We start from the raw sequence: 20,616 nt of genomic DNA on the forward strand, positions 1-20,616 counted from the left end.
TATTGCTTCTGCTGCTGTGAAACACCTGTAGGGTTAATAAACTTCTTGAATGTGGTTTTGAGCACCTTGAGGGGTGCAGTTTTTAGAATGGTGTCACTTTTTGGTATTTTCAGCCATATAGACCCCTCAAACTGACTTCAAATGTGAGGTGGTCCCTAAAAAAAATGGTTTTGTAAATTTTGTTGTAAAAATGAGAAATCACTGGTCAAATTTTAACCCTTATAACTTCCTAGTAAAAAAAAATGTTGTTTCCAAAGTTGTGCTGATGTAAAGTAGACATGTGGGAAATGTTATTTATTAACTATTTTGTGTCACAACTCTCTGGTTTAACAGAATAAAAATTAAAAATTTTTAAATTGCGAAATTTTCTAAATGTTCGCCAAATTTTCATTTTTTTCACAAATAAACGCAAAAATTATCGATCTAAATTTACCACCATCATGAAGCCCAATATGTCGCAAAAAAACAGTCTCAGAATCGCTAGAATCCGTTGAAGCGTTCCTGAGTTATTATCTCATAAAGGGACACTGGTCAGAATTGCAAAAAATGGCCAGGTCATTAAGGTCAAAATAGGCTGGGTCATGAAGGGGTTAAGGACCCTGGAAGAATAGATACACAGTCCCACACAATGTCCACAGACCTTAAAACACCACCAGATTTGTCCTTCACGGCGTCACGGCGGTGTGCCTAGAATGCGCATGCTGCACTCACCTGTTTTTACATTGTAAGTGCTCCCAGCAACTGCTGGGAAACATTTAGTTTAATGTGTATTCACCTGCAAGATGTCTCCCAGCCAATAGCTGGGAGACATCTTTTAAATAAGGCACCCTCCCCTATTGGGAGGTGCCTGAGAAACCCTTATAGATCTGTGTTAGGTGGTTGGTGTGTATGCAACTCTGTGTTGCCAGGTCCCCCATCCCTAGTCTGTAGTAACTCGTGTCCAGTATCCTGTGTTCCCATTAGTCCTCCATAGTTAGTCCTTTTCGCCTGCGACCACTTCGGCGGTGTCTGAATCTGTTACCAAGTCTGCAGTACCTGTACCCCGTTGCCACATTGGCGGTACCTGTCTGCCACTCTGGGGGCAGAATACCCAGGCAACAATTGTGAACCTATCCCTCTGGCCGTCCAGTCTGCACTGTGTGAACCTGTCCCAATGGCCATCCAGTCTGCACAGTGTGAACCTGTCCCAATGGCCATCCTGTCTGCACAGGGAGAACCTGTCCAAGTGGCCATCCTGTCCACAAAGTGAAAACTTGTTCCAAGTAGTCATCCTGTCAAAATTTGTCCCAAGAAGCCATCCTGTCTGAACTTGTCCCAAGTGGCCGTCCTACTTTGTCTCAGAATCTAAAGTAACATCTCTGCCTTTTGGGGTCAGCAGCTACTGCCGGTACATCGCCTTGGAGTGGCACCTGACAGCTACCTGCCACACAAGTCTGATGTCACCACTAGAGGCTCCAGCGAACACCAAGGTAGCTCCTTAGTCATGCCCCTGCAGGGTAAATACACTCTGTGACACAGTGGGTCAATGAACCACAAGCACCACCTAGGAGCGTAACAGCCGCACTGACCTACTTCTCTTCCTCAGCCTGCTCAGATTGGACTGATTTCCCTTTCTCTTTGATATGCCTCTGTGGTGGGAGGATAGCTCCTTTCTGAGATGTATAATTCCTCTGGAACCGTGACTGGGCCTGCCTAGCTCATTCTCGCTGGACTTTGGCTTGGACATTCTATTGCTCCCAGCCCTCAATATCACTGGCCCTAGTGGGTTGCGTCACTCCCACCGCATACCACCCATTTCAATACATCTTCATGAAATCTATTATTTATCCAGTATTCAAATTGTGGAGCATAGGAGGCAGGTACTTCTGTTTGACCACACTTCGGTTTGTGCATACCCAGTCTCCAGTCCCTTCCTCTTCCAAAAAGCTAAACCTCTGGTCTATGTCAAAACTAATAGCTTGCCCATGCGACTGGGCATCTTCTAAGTTGAATCAGCAAGATCTGGATAGCCACTCTCTTGCTAAGGTGTCTGCCCACTTGCTTTCTTCCACTACATATTCAACCCAGTACGCTTGGGTGTCTGAGACAAATCACACACAGGGATCTCTGAGTGGAAGCGGGGAAAAGACAGCCTCTCCAGTGTACCTCGATCACAGGAGGATTTTGGGTGGGAAATGTGGTCCCTGCTGTCAGCTTTTGCCCCTCTGTCTCGACTTTCTCTACCGGAGATGGGGCGCCTCGAGTGGGTATTGTCTCACTCTTGCCAGCTCCTGAAGTGGTACCACTGTACTGACATTGTCAGCAGGGACGGTAGCAGCCATAGCTGGATCAGAAACACATGAGGGTGGTGCTGTTGGGTCGGCTCTCTCGAAGGGTGGTGTCATATGACTAGACCCGTACTCCCCAGCATCAGAGCTTAGCTCCCTAGGTGCATCTCCTGGAGGATTATCTGGCAGCAGGACTTTTCTCCACTGTGCCAGAACAGTCAGATCTGGTCCCTCTTGCCTCCAGCTGCTCTCCTCCGCAGCTCTCTCTCCAGTGTTCATGATGTGCAGAAGTCCGTCAACATCGACCTCGACCCCATCCTCTCCTACCCATAACCTGGACAGTTACAGCTTCGCTTCTTCGCTCTTTCCTTCTAAAGCTGCAGAGTATTGGGCCGCCATGTCTCCAACCTTCCGTGTCCATGTCCGATGACAAAATGGAGCCAGTCTCTCTCTGACCACACGCTTACAGCTGTCCTGGATCCGCATCTTCTGGGGCTGTGTTTCTGATGCTTTTGCTGTGTAACATGTCACTCTCACTGACTCTGCTTTCAGCGCTCACTGTTCTTCACCCGATGGACCATATTTCAATTTGCACTGCGCTTTCCTCCAGTGCACCTCCCATCTTGGGCCGGGTACTAGCTGCAGGGCATACCCTCTTCCAGTGGGCTGGACATAGTTTTACATTCCCTGGCGCCATCCACAACCATGACAGGAGGTCTTTCTTCTCAGCTCACTATCTGTTGCCATCTTTGAACACAATTCTCTGGACGTCATCTTGGGCAATCAATCTTCAGGCGCCATCTCATTTTGTGCCACGGGTCTTCTATACCCCAAATTATTCCTGGAAGGAAACCATATTCTGTCGACTATGCCCTTTCAGATGTAATGGGGGATTTTGGCAGACATCTATATCTGCGCCCCCTACGCACCAAACATAGGGGTGACTGGGTGTTGTGCATGCAGTTGTGTTACTGTTACGGACACTTTCAGATTACGTTCTTGCACCATTTATGTGGCAACAGATCCTTTTAACTTTGTGATAAAGAAACAGTCTTACAAAAATAATGTCTTGTTTACTGAAGTTGGAACTTATATACAGTCATGGCCGAAAGTGTTGACACCCTTGAAATTGTTCCAGAAAGTGAAGTATTTCTCCTGAAAATTATTGCAATTACGCTTGTTTTGTTATACACATTTATTTCATTTGTGCATATTGGAACAACACAAAGAAGAGAAACAAATACATAATTTCACTGAAAACCCCCAAAATGGGCTGGACAAAATTGTTGGCACTTTTCCAAAATTGTGGGTAAACAACTTTGTTTCAAGGATGTGATGCTTGTTTAAGCTCATCTTTTGCAAGTAACAGGTGTGGCAATATGAAAATTACAACTGAAACCAGATAAAAAGGGGTGAAGATTCAATCTTTGTATTGTGTGTCTGTGTGTGCCACACTAAGTATGGAGAACAAAAAGAGGAGAAGAGAACTGTCTGAGGACTTGAGAATCAAAATTTTTGAACAATATCAACAATCTCAAGGTGCAAGTCAATATCTAGATTTCTTGATGTTCCTTTGTCCAATGAGCACAACATAATCAAGAGGTTTACAACCCATGTCGCTGTAGCTAATCTCCCTAGACGTGGACGGCAGAGAAAGATGGATGAATTGTTGCAACACAGGACTTTCTGGATGGTGGATAAGCAGCTCCAACAAAGTTCTAAAGAAATTCAAGCAGTCCTACCGGCTCAGGGTGCATCAGTGTCAGCGCGAACTATCTGTTAACATTGAAATTACGGTAAATGAAACGCTATGGCAGGAGACCCAGGTAGACAGATGGACCCTACTGCTGACACAGAGACATAAAAAAGCTATCCTGCAGTTTGCCAAAATGTATGGGAAAAGCATCTTGTGGACAAATGAGACTAAGGGCTCTTTCACACATCCTGATATTTCCAGTACTGGAAAAAACTGTATCGCAGATATGTGTCCATGTGTTTAATGCTTATGGCATACGTGTGGCAACCGCGTGCCGCATCAGTACCACACATACCAATGCCTGGGAGTCAGCGGTACTGTTTGCGTTGTTTCCCGGCGCCGGGAGCTGAAGACAGCTTGTATCATTGTCTCCTGCTCACGCTGTGATCAGGTGCTAGCAGAGGAGAATGTTGAGAGTTATTGCAGCGCCCCCACCGCCGCAGGGCCGAGGGGTACCCAGAGCCGGGCCTCTGAGTCTCTTCTCTGGGGTTGTCACGGTGGCTAGGCCCGGTCCGTGACCCTGCCGTGGGGCGCCCAATAATAGATAGAGGTATGGGATGATGTTATGGTGCGGTGAAGTGCCGGTCGCAATCAATCACAAGGACACAGGGGTGCAGTCTCTTTACCTCTTTACTGAAGATCTCAAAGTCCTCAATCCGGAATACGGTTAACCAGGCTGCGCAAGTCCGGCCGGTCCAATGGCACCTCCAGAATTCCCTATGCAGGTGGAAATCAGTGTCTACCTGCTAGCGCTTGTGTGTTGTGGTCCTCCCCTGCTGGGCTTACGGGATAGTACCCCACAACTGTTGTGTCTGGGTCTCGTGTTCCCTCACAACTCGATCGGATGATATTCTTCTCCTCCGTCCCTCCCTGATGGTCTGGTTAGGACGCACCCGTATGACGGGTAGGCTCGGAGCTCTTCCGGGACCCTAGAGTCGCCCCTCTCCTAGTGTGCCCCCTATGTCTTCGTAGGGGATGTATGTGAGACAGCCCGCCTGTAACTGACTGTCCTGCCGTTGGTTTGAAGTATGGCTTGGAGTTCTATACTTCCTCGGCGTTCCGGCCACCGGTAAATTGCGCCTCAGTAGGATGTTGCCTCGGTCTTACAGCACGACTCCTACTGGAATTTCTCCTTCTTGCTTTGATCTCGTTTCTCACTCAGCACAATAGATCTCGCTTCTTATCCTTCCTTGGGGCACCGCCGCAATTTCGTGCAGGCACGGTCCCGTAACGTTCTTCCTAGTTGCCAGGCCTCTGTCAGGATCCCACCCCTGACAGGGACCCTACCGAATCTTCCCCCACAACACCCTCTGCCACAAGGTGTTGCCTGGTTCCAACCCAGTCAGCTTTCTCCCTAACTTCCTGCCTAACCCCCAGTTTTACCAGATTGTGAGGAGTGGCCTAATGAATAGTACCCTTAGCTCCCCCTGGAGGCCAGACTGTGAAATGTATTGGTGTATGTGATACCTGGTGAGATGAATCCCTTCAGTGCCATCAGACGTACCATAGCCCCCCATAGTGGCGGAGCAACAGTACTGCAACGACCAGGACTCTGGGGAGCTGCATTATATTCAACTGATAACAGTGAGACCAGGTGGCGGCTGATGAGAGTATTCATCATCAGCCGCCACCTGCACTATAAATAAATAAAACATTTTTTAAAATGATGTGGGGATTTCCTGTATTTTTGATAACTAGCCAGGAAAAACTGACAGCTGTGGGATGCAACCCTCAACTATCAGCTTTAGCAAGGTTGGTTATCAAGAATAGAAGAGGGGTCCCCAACCCGTATTTTTTAATTTTTTTAAATAAATAATTTAAAAAATGGTGTGTTGTCCCCTTCATTTTTGACAACTAGCCAAGCTAAAGCAGACAGCTGGGGGCTTGTATTATCAGGCTGGTAAGGGGCCATGGATATTGGCCCCCCGGGTAAAAATATAGCCCACAGCCCCCAGAAAAGGCACATCTATTAGATGCGCCAATTCTGGCACTTTGCCCAGCTCTTCCCACTTGCTCTGTGGAGGTGGCATGTGGGGTTCATATTTGTGTGAGTGCTGAAGCCCTCAACTGTCTGCTTTCCCTTGGTTGGTTATCAAAAATGGGTCCATCCATCTCTCCCGACCTCTCTCATCCATCCATCCATGCATCCATCCCTCAATCAGCCATTCATCTCTTATCCATCCATTCATCCAACCCTCCCTCATCCATCCATGCATCCATCCCTTCCTCCCTCATCCATTCATTCATCCTTCCATCCATCCCTCAATCATACATGCATCCATCCCTCTCTCTTCTAGCCATCCATCATGCATTCAACTTTTTTTTAGGTAAATTACTTAAAATAACAAAGATAAAAAATGAAATAAAAATTAAAAAAGTACAACCGTGACGCCGAAGTCAAAGTAGAGGAGGGTGTGAAGGTGGACGTGATGATGTATGTTGAAGAAAGGTAGGTGGTGTTTTTTTTGTTTAAACAAATAACTGAATAATAAATAACATATGCAACCCAAACATTTCTAAATATAATACAAATTGGACCATGACGCAGAGGTCCAAGTGGAGGAAGGGGTCAATGTGGATGTAGAGGTGTATGTGGAAGAAGGGGAAGGGGCAAACACTTTATTTTTTTCAAACAAATTACTTAAAATAACAGAGAAACAAAGCAACAAAAAGCAACAAATGCAAGATACAGTGTAATCATGGCTGGGTGCGGCTAGTATAATAGTCCAGTCACGGTCATGTGGCTGTCCTTTGTGACCCACGCCTTGTTTTTAGGAATATTATATTCTCCACATTGTCTGTGGAAAGACGGATGCACTTGTCTGTGATGATACCACCTGCGGTGCTAAAGACTCACTCTGACATCACACTTGCTGCAGGGCAGACCAGCACCTCCAAACTATTTTGTCTGGCCCTTTTTTGGAGTTTTGTGTGAAACGATGTCCAATTTCCTTTTTCCCCCTTTTTTTGTGTTCTTCCAATACACACAAAGGGAATAAATATGTGTATAACAAAACACATGTAATTGCAACACTTTTCTGGGAGAAATACTTCATTTTCTGAAACAATTTCAAGGGTGCCATAACTTTTGGCCATGACTGTACATAGGAAGGAACAATGCTTAGCTTTTTCTTCTGCACAACACAGAGGCACATTCTTAGTGGTTTTGGATGGCGGCACATTACTTGTAAGCAGGTACGGACTGGGGCTGAATTTCCTGGCATTTGAAATCACAAAGGCCCATGCTGTACCCATCCCCAAGCATCAGATTGATATATTACTAATATTACCCTGTCTTGTAGGAAAGCAAGATTTACTACAAGACCAATATTTCTAATGATACCTCATTCACAACTCTTAACAGTATGGGTGTCTTGAGAACACCGATTCTGTTAACAATGTAGCAGACAAGGCAGCCCACGACCAGACAGGCCCTTCTGACATTTGTCAGCATTGCCAAATGGCCAGTCCGGCCCTGTTTGTAAGAAATATTACAGATGCATATCAGGTTACGCTGAGGGCCTTCATCTTCCCTCTAGAGAGACAACTGGGTCAATGTGTTACTCTTGGCCACTGTACCCTAGCTGCATGTGGACAGTGTAAGGGTGCTCTCACTAACTTCCATCTGTAACACTGGCATCTCTGCACCCTATTCCCCAGCATATACCTACAACGTTCCAACTGCTGTGCGATGTGTGTGCAGTACAAATCACTCAGTTTTAGGTTAGAGTCCTCCTCAGGTTGCACGGTCCCGATTTCAGACATCATCACACACTGACTGACAGTGTCCAAGTTCATTTTCAACTAAACAACTTTACTCAGCACGTTCAGTTCAGTCACAAGCATTGCACAGTCATCCTCATTGATCATAGATCTTTTCTGCTGTGCTGTCCCTTGCTCTCCAACAATTCTGTGCTCCTGTACCGTACTAGTTCATGCCTGGGGTTCCCTGCCCATTTTAACCTCCAAGGGTGAAATCAAGGATGGCGCTTTCCAACCTTTTCCAGGCTGTAGGACTCAGACATTTTGGGATTTCCTGCTGAACCTAGCTGCTCTTCCTCTCTTGCTGCACTTGTCCCTCCGTGTTCGTGTAACTTCTGGCCCCAAGGCTCTGGGCTGCTGGGCTCCTCTTCAACTTGTTACTGCAACAACCTCACTTCTACTCACCCCACACTCTAACTAACTAAATCCAGGAAGTGCCTCAACTATAAATGTCCTGGCCCCTCCCACTTGGAAATCCCCTACTTCTTATCCTAACTTTATCTTATCTGCTAATCTACAGTGCCCCCCACTGTACTATACTGTATATTACCCATTACTATTACTAAACCTTACTCTAACACTGTATCTCCCTATCTCTATCCCTAGTCCATAAAGATATATAGCTTACACAGTACACAAACATCATAACATTATTTAGCAAATTACTACACAATAAAACAATACCACATAACACATAACTCTGCACATAAAACGTACCCGCTTTATTGGGAAGGATCGTGAAGGGATGCAGTGCATAACTTAGCCCCCCAACACATCCCTTACACTTAGGACACACGTGCAGTCCCAGTGTCTTAAAGGGATAGCGTGTACCAGCCAATGGCTGGGGAACACTTATTATTTAAGGAACCTTCACCCTGTGGGAGGTGCCTGTGCAATGTTTGTTCCTAACACTCTTGTTAGTTCTCAGGACCCAGTGCTGGTATTCCTGTATATCTGCCTATCAGCCATGCATTCCTGCCTGCCTGTCTTTTAGCCGTGCCCACCTGCCTGTCTTTCAGCCATGCCTGCCTGCCTATCAACCGGTCCAGTCTGCTTGTCTATCAACCGGTCCAGCCTGCACCTGGCGGGGCCCGTCTTTACATCAGCTTGTCCCATCTGCAGCCGTGGTTCCCGTGTTCTCACAGCACCAGCCTGCATCTACTGGACCTTTCTTCAGGCTGCCCTAGCTACTTGTTCCTAGGGGGTCTGCTGCCATCTACCCAAGGTCAGCCCTGGAGTAGCACTTGGTTTGCCTCATTTGTCTCTCCTTGGATCACAGTATCATATGCTGCTGTGTACCTGAGATCGAATTGGGTGAGGCTTTTAGTTACACCCCTCCAGTCTTTCATTGGGCCCCGACACATTGGTTCCACCACTCAGCCCGTTACACGACCTTACTAATGTGCCCCAGCCTGGCTGACCCTGTATTCTTTCACGCTGATCTCCAGGTCTGACTAACACTGCAACCTTCTTACGCTCTTCCAGATTAGGTGCCCTTACTTGCCTGTTATGAGGAACTGTCGCCTCTGTAGGATTGCTTGTTCAATAACTTGATCCCTTGCCAATCTGTTGCTTCCACACACACCCAGTGCAATAGATTCTCCTTTGTGGGTGTACGTCCTTATCTGTTGTGAAATTGGATTTTGGGCTCCCCCGGTGGCCACTGGTGGAATTGAACTTGTGTGCATCATCCCCTCTGTTCACCTGTTCCCATCAGGATGTGGGAGTCGCTATTTAACCTTGCTCCTCTGTCACTTCCATGCCGGTCAACATTGTAATCAGAAGCCTTTCTGTGCATGTTCCTGCTACCAGACAACTTCCAGCTAAGTCGGACTTTTGTCCTTGTTTGTTTTTTGCATTTTGTTCCAGTTCACAGCTGCAGTTTCGTTTCTGTGTCTGGAAAGCTCTTGTGATCTGAAATTGCCACTCTGATGTTATGAGTTAATACTAGAGTCTTAAAGTAATTTCAGGATGGTGTATTTTAGGGTTTTCAGCTGACCATGAAAGTACCCTTTCTGTCTTCCTGCTATCTAGTAAGCGGACCTCGATTTTGCTAAACCTATTTTCATACTACGTTTGTCATTTTCATCTTAAATCACCGCCAATATATGTGGGGGCCTCTGTCTGCCTTTCGGGGAAATTTCTCTAGAGGTGAGCCAGGACTATATTTTCCTCTGCCAGGATTAGTTAGTCCTCCGGCCGGCGCTGGGCGTCTAGGGATAAAACGCAGGCTACGCTACCCGGCTACTGTTAGTTGTGCGGCAGGTTTAGTTCATGGTCAGTTTAAGTTTCCATCCTTCCAAGAGCTAGTTCCTATGTATGCTGGGCTATGTTCTCTTGCCATTGAGAACCATAACAGTTTGACCGGCCCACAAAGGGTTAAATTAATTGGCAGAGAAAGGAGAGAAAAAAGAAGTCTGCTGGAAATTTTTTTTTTTTTTTTTTTTTTTCCCTTCAGTTCTGAGTGTGCTTTCAATTGAATCACTTGCAAGTCTGCCTATATTGCAGCCTTCCTCTCTCTCTCTCCTTCTAATCCTGGAATGGCTCTGTGTTCACCTGTTTAAAATGGATATTCAGAGTTTAGCTGCAGGTTTGAATAATCTCACCACGAAAGTTCAAAATTTACAAGATTTTGTTGTTCATGTTCCTATATCTGAACCTAGAATTCCTTTGCCTGAATTTTTCTCGGGGAATAGATCTTGCTTTCAAAATTTCAAAAATAATTGCAAGTTGTTTTTGTCCCTGAAATCTCGCTCTGCTGGAGATCCTGCTCAGCAGGTCAGGATCGTGATTTCCTTGCTCCGGGGCGACCCTCAAGATTGGGCTTTTGCATTGGCTCCAGGGGATCCTGCGTTGCTCAATGTGGATGCGTTTTTTCTGGCCTTGGGGTTGCTTTATGAGGAACCTCATTTAGAGCTTCAGGCGGAAAAAGCCTTGATGTCCCTATCTCAGGGGCAAGATGAAGTTGAAATATACTGCCAAAAATTCCGTAAATGGTCTGTGCTTACTCAGTGGAATGAGTGCGCCCTGGCGGCGAATTTCAGAGAGGGTCTCTCTGATGCCGTTAAGGATGTTATGGTGGGGTTCCCTGTGCCTGCGGGTCTGAATGAGTCCATGACAATGGCTATCCAGATCGATAGACGTCTGCGGGAGCGCAAACCTGTGCACCATTTGGCGGTGTCTACTGAGAAGACGCCAGAGAATATGCAATGTGATAGAATTCTGTCCAGAAGCGAACGGCAGAATTTTAGACGAAAAAATGGGTTGTGCTTTTATTGTGGTGATTCAACTCATGTTATATCAGCATGCTCTAAGCGTACTAAGAAGCTTGATAAGTCAGTTTCAATTGGCACTTTTCAGTCTAAGTTTATTCTATCTGTGACCCTGATTTGTTCTTTATCATCTATTACCGCGGATGCCTATGTCGACTCTGGCGCCGCTTTGAGTCTTATGGATTGGTCCTTTGCCAAACGCTGTGGGTATGATTTAGAGCCTCTTGAAACTCCTATACCTCTGAAGGGGATTGACTCCACCCCATTGGCTAGTAATAAACCACAATACTGGACACAAGTAACTATGCGAATTAATCCGGATCATCAGGAGATTATTCGCTTTCTTGTGCTGTATAATCTACATGATGTGTTGGTGCTTGCATTGCCATGGCTGCAATCTCATAACCCAGTCCTCGACTGGAACGCTATGTCTGTGTTAAGCTGGGGATGTAAGGGGATGCATGGGGACGTACCTTTGGTTTCCATTTCGTCATCTATTCCCTCTGAGATTCCTGAATTCTTGTCTGACTATCGTGACGTTTTTGAAGAACCTAAGCTTGGTTCATTACCTCCGCACCGGGAGTGCGATTGTGCCATAGATTTGATTCCGGGTAGTAAATACCCTAAGGGTCGTTTATTTAATCTGTCTGTGCCTGAACATGCTGCTATGCGAGAATATATAAAGGAGTCCTTGGAAAAGGGACATATTCGTCCTTCGTCATCTCCCTTAGGAGCCGGTTTTTTCTTTGTGTCTAAGAAACATGGCTCTTTGAGGCCGTGTATTGATTATCGGCTTTTGAATAAAATCACGGTTAAATATCAATATCCGTTGCCACTGCTGACTGATTTGTTTGCTCGCATAAAGGGGGCCAAGTGGTTCTCTAAGATAGATCTCCGTGGGGCGTATAATTTGGTGCGAATTAAGCAGGGGGATGAGTGGAAAACCGCATTTAATACGCCCGAGGGCCACTTTGAGTATTTGGTGATGCCTTTTGGCCTTTCAAATGCCCCTTCAGTCTTTCAGTCCTTTATGCATGACATTTTCCGTGATTATTTGGATAAATTTATGATCGTGTATCTGGATGATATTCTGATTTTTTCGGATGACTGGGACTCTCATGTCCAGCAGGTCAGGAGGGTTTTTCAGGTTTTGCGGTCTAATTCCTTGTGTGTGAAGGGTTCTAAGTGCGCTTTTGGGGTTCAAAAGATTTCCTTCTTGGGATACATTTTTTCCCCCTCTTCCATCGAGATGGATCCTGTCAAGGTTCGGGCTATTTGTGATTGGACGCAACCCTCTTCTCTTAAGAGTCTTCAGAAATTTTTGGGCTTTGCTAACTTTTATCGTCGATTTATTGCTGGTTTTTCTGATGTTGTTAAACCATTGACTGATTTGACTAAGAAGGGTGCTGATGTTGCTGATTGGTCCCCTGCTGCTGTGGAGGCCTTTCGGGAGCTTAAGCGCCGCTTTTCTTCCGCCCCTGTGTTGCGTCAGCCTGATGTTGCTCTTCCTTTTCAGGTTGAGGTCGACGCTTCTGAAATCGGAGCTGGGGCGGTTTTGTCGCAAAGAAGTTCCGACTGCTCCGTGATGAAACCTTGTGCTTTTTTTTCTCGTAAATTTTCGCCCGCCGAGCGGAATTATGATATTGGGAATCGGGAGCTTTTGGCCATGAAGTGGGCTTTTGAGGAGTGGCGTCATTGGCTTGAGGGGGCTAGACATCAGGTGGTGGTATTGACCGACCACAAAAATTTAATTTATCTTGAGTCCGCCAGACGCCTGAATCCTAGACAGGCGCGCTGGTCGTTGTTTTTCTCTCGGTTTAATTTTGTGGTGTCATACCTACCGGGTTCTAAGAATGTTAAGGCGGATGCCCTTTCTAGGAGTTTTGAGCCTGACTCCCCTGGTAATTCTGAACCTACAGGTATCCTTAAGGATGGAGTGATATTGTCTGCCGTTTCTCCAGACCTGCGGCGGGCCTTGCAGGATTTTCAGGCGGATAGACCTGATCGTTGCCCACCTGGTAGACTGTTTGTTCCTGATGATTGGACCAGTAAAGTCATTTCTGAGGTTCATTCTTCTGCGTTGGCAGGTCATCCTGGAATCTTTGGTACCAGGGATTTGGTGGCAAGGTCCTTCTGGTGGCCTTCCCTGTCACGAGATGTACGAGGCTTTGTGCAGTCTTGTGACGTTTGTGCTCGGGCCAAGCCTTGTTGTTCTCGGGCTAGTGGATTGTTGTTGCCCTTGCCTATCCCGAAGAGGCCTTGGACGCACATCTCGATGGATTTTATTTCGGATCTTCCTGTTTCTCAGAAGATGTCTGTCATCTGGGTGGTGTGTGACCGTTTCTCTAAGATGGTCCATTTGGTTCCCCTGCCTAAGTTGCCTTCTTCTTCCGAGTTGGTTCCTCTGTTTTTTCAAAATGTGGTTAGTTTGCATGGTATTCCGGAGAATATCGTTTCTGACAGAGGAACCCAATTCGTGTCTAGATTTTGGCGGGCATTCTGTGCTAGGATGGGCATAGATTTGTCTTTCTCGTCTGCTTTCCATCCTCAGACTAATGGCCAGACCGAGCGGACGAATCAGACTTTGGAGACATATTTGAGGTGTTGTGTCTGCAGATCAGGATGATTGGGTTGCTTTTTTGCCTTTAGCGGAGTTTGCCCTCAATAATCGGGCCAGCTCTGCCACCTTGGTGTCTCCTTTTTTCTGTAATTCGGGGTTTCATCCTCGATTTTCCTCCGGTCAGGTGGAATCTTCGGATTGTCCTGGAGTGGATGCTGTGGTGGAGAGGTTGCATCAGATTTGGGGGCAGGTGGTGGACAATTTGAAGTTGTCCCAGGAGAAGACTCAGCTTTTTGCCAACCGCCGGCGTCGGGTTGGTCCTCGGCTTTGTGTCGGGGACTTGGTGTGGTTGTCTTCTCGTTTTGTCCCTATGAGGGTTTCTTCTCCTAAGTTTAAGCCTCGGTTCATCGGCCCGTACAAGATATTGGAGATTCTTAACCCTGTGTCCTTCCGTTTGGACCTCCCTGCATCTTTTTCTATTCATAATGTTTTTCATCGGTCATTGTTGCGCAGGTATGAGGTACCGGTTGTGCCTTCCGTTGAGCCTCCTGCTCCGGTGTTGGTTGAGGGCGAGTTGGAGTACGTTGTGGAAAAAATCTTGGACTCCCGTGTTTCCAGACGGAAACTCCAGTATCTGGTCAAATGGAAGGGATACGGTCAGGAGGATAATTCTTGGGTGACTGCCTCTGATGTTCATGCCTCCGATCTGGTCCGTGCCTTTCATAGGGCTCATCCTGATCGCCCTGGTGGTTCTGGTGAGGGTTCGGTGCCCCCTCCTTGAGGGGGGGTACTGTTGTGAAATTGGATTTTGGGCTCCCCCGGTGGCCACTGGTGGAATTGAACTTGTGTGCATCATCCCCTCTGTTCACCTGTTCCCATCAGGATGTGGGAGTCGCTATTTAACCTTGCTCCTCTGTCACTTCCATGCCGGTCAACATTGTAATCAGAAGCCTTTCTGTGCATGTTCCTGCTACCAGACAACTTCCAGCTAAGTCGGACTTTTGTCCTTGTTTGTTTTTTGCATTTTGTTCCAGTTCACAGCTGCAGTTTCGTTTCTGTGTCTGGAAAGCTCTTGTGATCTGAAATTGCCACTCTGATGTTATGAGTTAATACTAGAGTCTTAAAGTAATTTCAGGATGGTGTATTTTAGGGTTTTCAGCTGACCATGAAAGTACCCTTTCTGTCTTCCTGCTATCTAGTAAGCGGACCTCGATTTTGCTAAACCTATTTTCATACTACGTTTGTCATTTTCATCTTAAATCACCGCCAATATATGTGGGGGCCTCTGTCTGCCTTTCGGGGAAATTTCTCTAGAGGTGAGCCAGGACTATATTTTCCTCTGCCAGGATTAGTTAGTCCTCCGGCCGGCGCTGGGCGTCTAGGGATAAAACGCAGGCTACGCTACCCGGCTACTGTTAGTTGTGCGGCAGGTTTAGTTCATGGTCAGTTTAAGTTTCCATCCTTCCAAGAGCTAGTTCCTATGTATGCTGGGCTATGTTCTCTTGCCATTGAGAACCATAACACTTATCTGTATCTCACTACTAACTAACTCCAAACCAGGAACTGCCACACCGGTCCCTAATTATCCTCACCAACTATGAGCCAGCCTTATAGTTAACACGGTCACCCCTAACTAACAGGAACTGTAGGCCCCAGGAGGATAAAGACATGCAATACATTTTGCACACACTAAAACAACTGGTGTCTTCAGAGGGGGTGTTAGCCATCTTCTCCACCCTTACAAGCACATACATAGAGCATAGTATTTGTTCATTACAAATTATAGATTTATGAATTTAGACAGGATCTGTGGGATCAAGTCTCCTGAGCTGCACACATAATAGAGGTCTTTGGAGGGATCTTTAAAGGTCTCAGGTGAAAATACGAAAAAAAACATTCTTGTTGGAAATGTTTAGTTACTTTTTCACCACTAGTACAGGTGCATACTCCAAAATAAACTATATTTGAATAAACTATACTAGGTTTTCTATTCTGCCATCCAATTAACTGGTAACTTTAGAAGTGTCATACTGCAAATCCAATAAACTATTAACAGAGAGCATTTTAGATATGAAAGAAACCTAATTTTGAATAATGTTATGATCTAATAACAAAGAAAGCTAAAATGAAAGATCCATGTTATAAACTCAGATGTACAGCACTTGGCTAGCTCTTGAACTCACATAGGGAATGAATGAATGAATGAATGAATGAATGCTTGGCTTCTGCCACATTTAGACTGACCTTTTCAGAGCCTTGTTCTTGGGATTGGTGGAAGTACCAATGGTCAGGCTCCCCAAAGATCAGGAAAGTATTTCCTATCTCATTGATAGGACACAACTTCCAAACTCGTCACAAATATTTTAACGTATCACTAGACTTCACATTACAAATGAAATTAATAATTTAATGTATCACTTCCCTGATGAGACTATTGTACTTACTTTGATGTGAAATTGGTTGTTAAATTCTTTTGCAATTTTAACTAAATCTCCTTCCACAATGTCATGTGACATGCATTTATGGCACCCTGATTGTGCACGGCCTGTGGTTATACCTATCGGATCATCCATGAGTGGTGGGGGGAGTTCAGTTCTTTGCAAAATTAAGGGCAAACACTGCTTCAACAAGGATTTCTTCAGCTCCCTGATGTGTTTAAAGGGGTTGTCCACTACTAGGACAACCTCTTAAACTAAATGTTTGGCCCCGATAAAATAATAAAGCCTATACTCTCCTCCCATGTCGGCCCAGTTCCAGCGCTGTCAGCACTTGCGGTCCTGGGCCTGTGATGCGGTGGAATTACATGTGAGCCCAATCAGCCCTGGCATCCCAGTGGATGAGCTGCAGCCTTGACTTCCTCCTCATGTTCAGTTCATAAAAAGGCGGAGACGGTGATGCCAGCGCTGATTGGGCGTTGGCGTCAAATGTCACAATACCGCATCACAGCCATAGGGAGAGCGAGTGCTGACACCACGGGAACAGCTCCGGCACGGGAGGAGAGTATAGGCTTTGTTATTTTATTTTAGTTTAAGAAGGGGGTTGTCCTAGTAGTGGACAACCCCATTAAGCATGACATAGGCCTAATAACAGCCCCAGAGCTGTCCTTAGACAATCCCTTTAAGGGCAACCTTAAGTTTACCATAGTTTAGGCCTCATTCACACATCAATATTTTTGCATCAGTGTTTGTATGCCAAAGCCATGAGTGGAACTTACAGAGTAAAACTATAATTGAAAGACTTTAATTGAAAGATTGACACCAGTTCTGTGTTTTGATGACACTCTTGGTTCTGGCATACTAATACTGATGAAGTACTGATGATGATGTAAAAATAGTAATGTTTGAATGAGGCCTTATAGCAAGTATGGATGAAGCACATAAAAACCATGTGTAGTTTTCCTGCACAGCACATTCTGCCAATACAAGAAAAAGTCTCATAGCCCTCCTAGCCCTGCTGATGTCTCTGGGAAGAAAACTACGAGGACCATAGCCGCCTCTAGAACAATAAACTACACATCTGTCTACTACACATATACTAGGGTAATTAGGTGTGGGGTCTCGTGTCCAACTGTACCAGGTTCCTTATCTGTGAAACGGCAATTAGATTTGAATAATAGAACCATTAAACTAACAAAATAAACCCTTTACAAAACAAGAATAAAAGATTTCAGATTTGTGTTTTATCAGAAAATATTGGTTTATAATTCACTGAATCCAGTTCTAGTTATTGGACTGTGACAATCTACAGAATGCTCAATTATAGTCTACCTGGTAATTGTGTTTAAACTCAGAGTGACCTGCTCTAGTCTGTATTTTCCCATTAAGTAATGAATTTCATCATGACTTACCTGTGTTTTCTTTAAGCACCTCTTATTCCGTCAGATAACATTGTATATATTGACTTGAGCATAACATTAAACATTAAGGCATCAGCCTTTGATCCTCCTTGCTAATACGACAAGTATCATGATCATCAGATTTCATCCGTCTTATGTTTCACAATGATATCACACTTTCTTCCTTATGATGTTTGTTTGGTTAGTATTGAATGTACAACTAAACTACTCTGTATAAATGGACAAAATCCCCACTGTCTCTTTACAGTACACACTGAAGACGTACTTTGCCGGCAGGATGGAAATGAGGACTATATTGCCACTTCTTGTGATTGGAGTCACAATTTGCTTTGGTGAGTGTCGAATATATACAGTACGTAATGCATTTTATTTTAATGTATGTATTGACTTAAAATGTCCTTTTTCAACAAAAGTGAATGTTAGATGAAAGACGACATGGTATGCATTAACCTGCATTGTATTGCGAATTTCTTAGACATACTGTACAGCAATCTGTACAAATGAATGTCTTCTTTAAGTTTAATAATTGTGTTTGGGAAAGTTTTACATAAATGTATAAAGGCAACTATTTAGGAGAATAGGAGTTTAACTGCAGCACCTGGTGGCGAACGACACTACACATTGTATGGAGCTATGCAGTGCAGCTCCGCACAATGTTTACATCCAGCCACCACCATGACTAATAACAGCTGATTAGTGGGACTGCTAGGTGTTGGGTGATGTGAATGACCTTTCCTAACCATGTTAACCCCTGATGAAGCATTTTGCGTGAAACGCCTGTTGTTTGCGGTAAGCATCTGGACACCTTGCTCCTGCTTACTGGCTGACTTCTTTCTTTGTTTCTTCTTAATCTTTGGTCTTGTGACTCTCATAATATTTATTACTATCATATATTGACCATATTTTTGTGATTCTACAAGCCAGTGAGCAATGTCTTGAGCCAAAATATGTGTTGCTTCACCTACATGGTATGTTCTCTTGTGAGTGACATACGACATGTGACTGATTACTTTATGTGTAGGAGTTTGTGATGGCTGAGTGGTCTTCTAAAGAGGTGACACGTTTGGAACAGGTTTTAATGTATCTTCTAGGATCTCTTCACGAAAATAAATAAGGAAATATATATTATATTAAATTCTAAAATTATATTAATTGAACATAATTGGTTCTAGATGCTGCCACATCAAAATACATCATTAGAAATGGAGATGGAGACACCAAACAAGACTCTGCTGCAATGCCCAGCTGCTTGCAGAAAGCCATGGTAAATATATGCAAACGTATATATTAAAATATGTCCTTTACTCTGGCATATACAGTATGCTGCATTAGATTGTCTTTTTAAAAATGATGGAATATATGATAGAAATGATTTTCTTCTTTTTAGGTAGAAAATGGGACAGCTGTTGATGGCGTGATAATATTCCTGTGTTCATTTATGAAGTACAAGGTAAATTATTAAAGCAGTGAATTTTACTGGTCTAAGGGCTTCTATGGTGCTAAAGAGAGTTTCTCATCATTATAAGTAACTAGCTGAAGAGCCCAGTGTTGCCTGGGCATAGTAAATATCTGTGGTTAGTTATAGCACCTCACTTCTCTTATATTCCCATCAGGCCTTTCATTTAGCACCTCACTTCTCTCATTTTCCCATCACGCCTCTCATTTTCCCCCTCACATCTTTCATTTTCCCCCTCACATCTCTCATTTTCTCCCTCACACCTCTCATTTTCCCCCTCACACCTCTCATTTTCCCCTCACTCCTCTTATTTTCCCCCTCACTCCTCTCATTCTCCCCTCACTCCTCTCATTCCCCCTAACACTTGTCATTTCGACCTCACATTTGTCATTTTCCGATCACTCCACTATTTTCCCTCACTCCTCTCATTTTGCACTCACACCTTTTCATTTTCACCTCACACCTCTGATTTTCACCTCACACCTCTCATTTTCCCCTCAGTATATACATGTTTGTCATCTCCCTTATATATAGTATACACCTGTATGTCATCTCCTGTATATAGTATATACCTGTATGTCATCTCCCCTGTATATACTGTAGTATATACCGGTATGTCATCTCCCCTGTAAATAGTATATACCTGCTGTATGTCATCTCCTCCTGTATATTGTATATGCCTATGTATCATCTCCTCCTGTATATACAGTTATATGAAAAAGTTTGGGCACCCCTATTAATCTTAAGCTTAATGTTTTATAAAAATTGTTTTTTTTGCAACCGCTATTTCAGTTTCATATATCTAATAACTGTTGGACACAGTAATGTTTCTGCCTTGAAATGAGGTTTATTGTACTAACAGAAAATGTGCAATCTGCATTCAAACAAAATTTGACAGGTGCATAAGTATGGGCACCCTTATCATTTTCTTGTTTTAAATACTCCTACCTACTTTTTACTGACTTACTAAAGCACTTTTTTTGGTTTTGTAACCTCATTGAGCTTTAAACTTCATAGCCAGGTGTATGCAATCATGAGAAAAGCTACTTAAAGTGGCCACTTGCAAGTTGTTCTCCTGTTTGAATCTCCTCTGAAGAGTGGCATCATGGGCTCCTCAAAATAACTGTCAAATGATCTGAAAACAAAGATTATTCAACAAAATTGTTCAGGGGAAGGATACAAAAAGCTGTCTCAGAGATTTAACCTGTCAATTTCCACTGTGAGGAACATAGTAAGGAAATGGAAGAACACAGGTACAGTTCTTGTTAAGGCCAGAAGTGGCAGGCCAAGAAAAACATCAGAAAGGCAGAGAAGAAGAATGGTGAGATCAGTCAAGGACAATCCTCAGACCACCTCCAGAGAGCTGCAGCATCAACTTGTTGCAGATGGTGTCACTGTGCATCGGTCAACTATACAACGCACTTTGCACAAGGAGAAGCTGTATGGGAGAGTGATGCGAAAGAAGCCGTTTCTGCAAGCACGCCACAAACAGAGTCGGCTGAGGTATGCAAAAGCACATTTGGAGAAGCCAATTTCTTTTTGGAAGAAGGTCCTGTGGACTGATGAAACCAAGATTGAGTTGTTTGGTCATACAAAAAGGCGTTATGCATGGCGGCCAAAAAACACAGCATTCCAAGAAAAACACTTGCTACCCACAGAAAAATTTGGTGGAGGTTCCATCATGCTT

General features: G+C 44.5%; 1 protein-coding gene across 1 annotated transcript in view; it reads left to right on the forward strand.

Moving 5' to 3' along the window:
• Nucleotides 1-17,723: 17,723 nt before the first annotated feature.
• Nucleotides 17,724-20,616, forward strand: part of LOC143773770 (uncharacterized) — a 45,592-nt gene continuing 42,699 nt past the window's right edge. The window contains exons 1-3 of the mRNA XM_077261121.1: nucleotides 17,724-17,805; nucleotides 18,646-18,737; nucleotides 18,861-18,923. Coding sequence (XP_077117236.1) covers nucleotides 17,751-17,805; nucleotides 18,646-18,737; nucleotides 18,861-18,923 — 210 coding nt within the window. The 5' untranslated portion in view covers nucleotides 17,724-17,750. The remainder of the gene's footprint in view (nucleotides 17,806-18,645; nucleotides 18,738-18,860; nucleotides 18,924-20,616) is intronic.

This window comes from Ranitomeya variabilis, chromosome 5 (assembly GCF_051348905.1).
Source record: "Ranitomeya variabilis isolate aRanVar5 chromosome 5, aRanVar5.hap1, whole genome shotgun sequence".
Classification (NCBI taxonomy): domain Eukaryota; kingdom Metazoa; phylum Chordata; class Amphibia; order Anura; family Dendrobatidae; genus Ranitomeya; species Ranitomeya variabilis.